General features: G+C 45.7%; 1 protein-coding gene across 1 annotated transcript; it reads right to left on the reverse strand.

Annotated features, from left to right (window-relative positions):
* Nucleotides 1-5,111: 5,111 nt before the first annotated feature.
* LOC127323202 (uncharacterized) lies at nucleotides 5,112-6,630 on the reverse strand. The gene is made up of 6 exons (XM_051351404.2): nucleotides 6,466-6,630; nucleotides 6,178-6,342; nucleotides 5,991-6,062; nucleotides 5,758-5,886; nucleotides 5,532-5,687; nucleotides 5,112-5,402 (listed from the first exon to the last, which is right to left on the reverse strand). Exons 1-6 carry the CDS (start codon nucleotides 6,551-6,553, stop codon nucleotides 5,338-5,340), a joined length of 675 nt encoding a protein of 224 aa, XP_051207364.1. The 5' UTR covers nucleotides 6,554-6,630; the 3' UTR covers nucleotides 5,112-5,337.
* Nucleotides 6,631-7,399: the final 769 nt, after the last annotated feature.

Genomic DNA, 7,399 nt, shown 5'->3' on the forward strand with positions numbered 1-7,399 from the left:
GTACCCATCAACATCAAGGGTACTGAGAGAGATGAGATTTCTGGCCATGCCAGGTATGTGTCTCACATCTGTCAGAGTGCGTGTCATGTCATCATGCATCTTGATCTGAACGGAGCCAATGCCCACGATCTCACGTGGGTTGTTATCTCCCATACACACAAAATCGCCACTTAGCACAAACTCATAAGAACTGAACCAGTCTTTGTTACAGCACATATGAAACGAACATGCAGAATCAAGGATTCACTCATCATCACCAGAAACACAACTAGCAAACACAACTAGGCAATCGCTATCAGAATTATCACTGGAAACAACAGGAGCCTTACCATCACCATCAGATTTGTTTTTGGTTGGTAAGTACCGTTTGCTGCAACTTCCAGCAATCATCAATACTGTGGTTAGTTTTCTTACAATACTTGCAGAACTTACCATATCGTCCCTTGGACTTTGAGCGACCTCTGTCGGTCTTGCTCTTATCTCTGTTGTAGTTGTTGTAGTTATTGTTTTGTTCTCGGACCTGCCTCGAACTTGAAGTGTTTCTGCCTTGGATGACGAACCCTCTGCCTGCACCATAGATTTCATCTTTTCCCTCTGCTGGAGGGCCTCATAAACTTCGGCAAGGGTTAGTTCATCACAGCTATATAACAAGGTGTCTCAAAACTTCGCAAAGGAATTAGGCAATGAGACTAAAAGTATAAGAGCTAGACCATCATCCTCATAACTTACCTCCATGGATAGCAAATCAGAAACGATCTCTCTAAAGATCGATAGGTGATTCATTACCGACGCACCTTCTTGTAGCTTGTGCGAGAACAACTTCATCTTCACGTGCATCTTACTGGTTAGACTTTGGACATGCAGATTGATTCCAGTTTCAACCACAGCGCCGCTGCAGATTTCTCAGCTAGCACTTCCTCCAAGATATTGTTGGATAGATGAAGCTGAATTAAAGAAAATGCCTTACGGTCTTTCCTCTTTTCATCTTCGGTCCAGGTCTTGGCATCTTTATTGCCAAAACCATCAAGAGCTTCATCCAGATCAGAAGATTGGATAAGGATCGCTCTCATCTTCACTTGCCACAGAGAAAATCTCATGGTGTAATCCAGCTGCGGTAGATCGAACTTCAAGGAAGACATGCCACAAACCCTAGGTTGAAACCTGGGCTCTGATACCACTTGTTAAAAACACGAAATGAAAATAACAAAGAACAATAAAGGAACACACGCAGGGGACACAAGATTTTAATGTGGAAAACCCTTCCAACACAGAAGGGGGAAAACCACGGGCGCAAGCCAGCAAAACTTCACTATATCGGGAAGTGTTTACAAATGCAATGGGATATCTTATAATATGATAAACCCTAGCCAACGGCTTACAAGAGGTATATATAGACGGTGGCATCAATCTGTACCGCGGGGGGCTTCCACCCGCCGCACCCCCCTTCGCAGGCGTCCCAGCAGGGCACGTCAGAAGTTAGCCTCCCTTTAGAATGAATTTGGATCACAATACAACACCAGGGACGTTCAGATGGCTTTCACGTTGGATCTTGATGCGTCGGCATAGTGGGGACATGTGATGGAGATGCAGCCTTTCTGCCTGCGCGGGAGGTCGAGATGAGATGTCGTCGCGGAGGCCGTGGCCTGCAGATAGCGACACGCGAGGTGTGGGCACATAGATTGGGTCATGCGCGGGCCGGTGGCACCCGCTCCCCACAACAAACTTCTCCCTCCTCCCACCTATCCTAGCCATCTCTAGTGGAGGATGCTGGCGGGCTCGACCATAGTGGCGGTGGCTGCTCTGCTGCACCCCGGCAGACCCGGCGGCGAAAGCTCCAAGCCAGTGCGGTGGCAGCCATAGTTCGTGGCAGCGTTGTGCGGGTGGTTGTGCGTCGCCTAATGACGCGCTCCCAAAAGTGGCTAGCATGCTAGCATGCGCACACCACACACAACACACACACATGATATTGCCATCAATAAGGAGGCGTCTTGAGTGAACTCATCATTTTACGGTGTTTGATTAATAAACATTTGTTTATGCTGCTTTTCATTTGAGAATAATTTTTTCTACATTATTTACATGTTTGATTAAAGAATATTTCACGCGAGACTTCAAAGTTTTCCAAAGAGGATAGAGTGTATTAACTAGTAATTATAGGACACCCTGAAGAAACTTATTTTCATAACAACTAACCTCATTTTTCACAAAAAAATAGTTTTTTGGGAGAAATTAGCCGCGCGAGAGGTGAAATTGTACAGTTGGGGATTTGTGGAGGATTAATTGAGGGTGAGGCACTTGCTACCGTGATAGGTTGGGTGTCTGGCGATATGTGTTGGGCAGTGGGCAGTAAGAGCATCTCCACTCGTCTCCCCACAGAGCCCCCCACGGCCACTTTTTTTCATCCGGACGGCGAAAAACGGCCCAGTCAGGCCCCCGGTTCCTCGTTTTGGTCCGGATTTGAGCCTATTTTCGTCCGGACTCCCCATGCCATCCTCGGTTTCCCGGGGGTCTCCCGGGGACTCCGGATGAAGCTAAACCAACCGCCCACGCCCACGTGTCTCCTCTTTCGTCCGGATTCCCCGAGCCATCCTCTTTTTCCCCGAGAAACGCCGCTTGGGGAGCACACGACTGGGAAACTACTCCTCCCCACGCCAAATCTTCCTCCAATCCGGACGAAAATTTCGCCGGATTTGGGCGTGGGGAGCGCCAACGAGTGGGGATGCTCTAATCATAGGCGCGGCCGCGTCCGCAGCCTGTGTGCAGGAAGTTTTGGTATTAAAATCCGGGTGCCATCCAACATATCACCAAAAGGAATCCAAAAATAAGACAGGATTTTATGGACAAGAATTTCTATGGTAGGATTTTGGACAAGAATTTGATTGTGAGCACACACAAAATGCTCAATTCTTATTTAGCAACGCAGAGAAAGGAAGAGGAAAACTCTCTGTGAGGCTTTTGCATCTAATCCTTCTAAAGGATGTTCTTTAAGCATTAGAAAAATAGTCACTAATATACGTCCATGCGGGATTGCGGGGTGGCTGGAGACCTCTGGAGAAGATGACAAAATGATGGTAATACTAGGAACCTACAAAAATCCATCAGAATAAACACTTAATATATGCCACAGAGAAAGCAAATGTGAACCAGTGAATGGAGCCCCAAACACGCGTTGCTGCTATAAGTGAATGCCAACAAAGACTCAAACGATGGACTTGCATGTAAAAGCCAACAATTATGTATCTATGCATCCAACATGATCAATGTCATGAAAAAAAAATGTGTTGCTTCATCTAGACATATCATGAAACCAAATTGAACTTATGGGCGAGTGTGGCGTTTTGGAGGCCGAGCTACATGTAGCTCTTTATTTTCAAACACTCAAAATTTGTGTTTCAAAGTTTCAAAAAATCCGAAATAAAATTTTAGAGGTAGCCAATTATGTATGTTACAATGGTGTGAAATACCAAATCAAACTAATTTGTATTCTAGGCTACACAAAATTAACAAAATCTGACAAATTTTATAGTCTTGAAATGTGCACTATTCACTATAAAATTTGTCAGATTTTTTTATTTTTGTGTAGCCTATAATATGAGTTAGTTTGTATTGATATTTTACACCATTGTATTATACATAATTAGTTATCTACAGAATTTTGATTCAAATTTTTTGAAACTTTGAAACACGAATTCTGAGTGTTCAAAAATAAAGGGCTACATGTAACTCGGCCTCCGTTTGGAGTTTCCCCTTCTTTTTCATGGGCTTCACTTTATTCTCTTGTTCTCAAAAACAAGCTTCTTTCTTTTACTTCTAGAGCATTCGATCAGCATTCTCGAAAAAGAGCATTCGATCGTAGTAGGCTTTTGTTGACTCCACGTGGCTTCACTTTTCTTAACTTTGCTTGACTTTGTCCACGTAGGCACCATGTAGGCTTTGGTATGACCTCTCGGGGGTTATTATTAATTCTTAATACATGAGTCCCCTTGAGATATAGCCACAAAAGATAAACTTGTGTTGGCTGGTCAAATTTCTCCAGTTTAGATAGTTTTCGTGATGGACCTTGGATTCTTCATGTGGACTCATCATCCATCTTCTAGGATTGTTCGAGGAAGGTGGTGGTCTTGAGATTCCCTTGTCAAAAAAATCGAGGAAGTTTGTGGTTTTTGAGATCCATCTGCCGGAGAGAAGGAAACACCTAGGAGGGGTCCAAACGGAAATCTTTTAGGGGTTAGGAGGTGAAAATAGGTTCTAAAGAGTCTCCCTAATTTCCTATTCTTTTCCCCCTTTTTGCAATTATTGTTTGGGGGGGAATTTTCTCTAATTATCTTGGAACTTCAAGGAGCTCCAAGTAATTTCTTATAAAATGTTGTCCTTTCTAGAAATTTGTCAGTACTTTAAAGGTCCCCTCTTCATTTTCCGGTAAAGGCATGGCAACTTTTTGCGAAATAAAATCTTGGTAGAAACACCCGTCTACAATTTCCATTAAATGCAGGGTTGTTTCGTAAGATTTGATTGGCAGGATGAATGCATCTACTATTTCATGAAGTCCGTGGTTGTTATTTTAAGTTTTCAACTATACAATGCCTAGTTTGGCAATCATTTAGTTCTGGAGGTGTTTTTTGCAAATTCTTTAAACAACTGCGGAGAAGAAAAAACCCGGCCTACAATCCTAACGGGCCACATCGTGAACCTAAGGCCCCCTAACTACACATCAACTGTCTTTCAAGTGTACCAATTAGTTAAGCTGATTCCCCTCAAAAAAAAAAGTTTTTTTTTTTTTTTTTTTTTGTGCGGTGAAAGACACAGAGGCCGTGTCGAGAGGCAATAGCTCTAGCATATTATATCAACGCCCGGTCGGTTAGAGTGGCGAGCGACTGCGCAGGGAACTCTGGGAGTCTATGCCCACATTAGGCGGGAGATCAAGGTGTCGAGTTTAGAGTTTCAAGCTGTCGTTTTCTGCCATGAATGATGGAACTCCGATAAGGAAGCTCAGCGCTTAGCGAGGAGTGTAGTTTTAGATGATCATGGCCGCCAAGTCTGGCTTTTAGCTCCGCCTAAGAATTTATGTATTCCGAGTGTTATTGCTTATTAATAAAGGCGGACACTCTAAGAAAACCAATTAGTTAGGCTATATGTCGGCAATCTGTAACGTCGTGCCACAAATTTGGTGTAGGTTCTCTGTATTTCAGTGCGTAGGAATACATGCATAGAACACTGGAAGCAGCCGTTGCATAAGCATAGGCAGTGAACACAATACGGACGATGCAGAACCCTCAGTTTTACAACCAGTAAACCGAGTGTTGGTCTGTGCACGTATCAAAGCCAGCTGTCACGCCATCACACGATGTAGAGCGCGGCGAGCGAGGCCAGCAGCAGCAGCAGACTCTGCAAGCAAGCTGAGCCTGCAGATGTACATCGCAGTTAGTTCCACGCTTGTTTATGCCGGCTCAAGATGGAAGAAAGGTGCAAGTAAAAGCTGTATGTATATATGGGATGTTGATCTCGACGGGAGAGACAGGAACAGGGCAAACCTGGTGAGGCTGGAACCGTTGGACTCCCTTTGGAGCTGGAGGAAGTAGAAGAATCTGTGCCATTATCAGGCGGGGCCGTTAACGACGCCGGCGGCGGCGGTGGCGGTGGTGGCGGTGGAGGGTTCGGAACCGGGCAGCCGTCCTTGCCGATGGCACCTAGACGCACGAGCAGCAGGTGTCAGGTTAAAAGCCATACAACAAGGATTTCTTCAGGTGCGGATCTTACAGTTCTTGGTGCAAGGGAGGGAAGGGTTGTTGAGCATATTGGTTGCGCCCGGGTTGCACTGGCAATGAAAAGGTTTGCCCTGTTCCTCCACGCAGGTCCCTTCCCGGCCACAATCCATGACTAAGCAGGCTGAGATGGAGAAAAAAGAGAGAAATCAGGCCACTGGCATAGCCAGATAAACAGCTGAAAAACTAATCAGGTTTATTTGGGTTGTGTAGATTCAGAAAGCTTACGGTGAAGTGTTACATTGCTGCCAAATGGAGGCAGCTTAAAGGTAGGGCTGTAGCAGCTGAGATCCGACTTGCCTTCAATGCAATAAACGAGACAATCCATTGAGCGGAGGTTTAAGCAGTTTTTTCGGTCCGAAGAAGCATACTATAAACGGTTTTGCTAAGTCTCAGTCAACTGAGAATTTCTTACAGGTGGGGATGAAGCAGGGAGTGAACAGCAGGGCGGGAACGATCCGTGCCCAGCCGGCTTCGCAGTCGCACACGTAGGCCATGCTTTGGGGTACCGGTACCGGCGTCGCCGGCAGCTCCCTGCACGTGCCGACGCCGCAGCTCACCCCGTCGCACGCCGTGCCTCCTGCAAGAGACGACCACAACGTTCATTTACATAAGCTAACAGCAAAACCGCTGTGCACCAGCCGCCTCACCGGCCGCATGACTTGAGCTTGCAAGGGAGGCAGAGGCCGTAGGTAGAACTCACCGGCGACCACGGCCGCGGCGCAGACCAAGAGCACCACAAGCAGAGCGGGCACCACCGAGCCGCCGGCGGAAACTCTCGCCACGGCCATTTTGGTGCTATCTCTCGCCGGGCGCAAATTCAATGTATATGCAGGCGTATTTGTGCGCACGTAGCGTTGGCGGGCCGGCTTCGGAGGACGGCGATGCTCATGGTGTGTTTTGGTTCTTGTTCCGGGTCATAGGTTTCATCACCTGTCGCAATGCTATGCACGTGTTGCGTTCCGTCATTCTTGTCTTCGGCACCTTCTCTTTTTTGGACACATGAAAGAAATGGTCTAAAATATTTCTTTTCTTTCTAGCAATACATCGTACAATAGGTGTATGTGAAAACATAGAATACGGGAGAACATTTTGATCCTGTCGTATTGCAAATTTGCAATACCTCGCTCCCTCATCATAAATATCAATGGCAAAAACCAAATATGTAAATATCAACTTCTTTGAGAAAAAAGGAAGATCAGCGCAGGGTGATGCATACACCAAAATCAAACTAAAAGTGATATTTTGTTGATGCAATGTAACTGTTGATCTATTGATTTTTTTCGAAACAAAAAATATATATGATGAGATTGACCACCATTGTCATCAGTTCTTCCCGATCAAAGCGACTCCTACTTCACCGCAAGAGACCGCCAACAAAGCTCACAAGTCAAGGGCCACGATAACCCACACGAAGATTGGTGCCAAGAAATCAGCCACACACAACGACAACATGGCAGCTCCGATTGTGAGGATGGGCTACGAAGGGGAACTATTCAAGGTATGCGCAGAAGACCACCGAGCCAACCACACTCGCATACCATCAAAACCACCTAGACTCCGCCCACTAATACATATTAAATCTATGGCATGGGTCAAAAAACCCTTCGACAACACAAAATAGAGTCGTTGCTTGA

The sequence above is a fragment of the Lolium perenne genome, chromosome 1 (genome assembly GCF_019359855.2).
Source record: "Lolium perenne isolate Kyuss_39 chromosome 1, Kyuss_2.0, whole genome shotgun sequence".
In the NCBI taxonomy this organism is placed as follows: Eukaryota; Viridiplantae; Streptophyta; class Magnoliopsida; order Poales; family Poaceae; genus Lolium; species Lolium perenne.

What these genes read in the sequence shown, in the direction of transcription:
- LOC127323202 (XM_051351404.2), bottom strand. Translation starts at nt 6,553, where the DNA reads ATGGCCGTGGCGAGAGTTTCCGCCGGCGGCTCGGTGGTGCCCGCTCTG. An exon ending in CGCCGCGGCCGTGGTCGCCG is followed by an intron (nt 6,343 to 6,465) that starts GTGAGTTCTACC and finishes CGTCTCTTGCAG; the next exon opens with GAGGCACGGCGTGCGACGGG. An exon ending in CAGCAATGTAACACTTCACC is followed by an intron (nt 5,887 to 5,990) that starts GTAAGCTTTCTG and finishes TCTCCATCTCAG; the next exon opens with CCTGCTTAGTCATGGATTGT.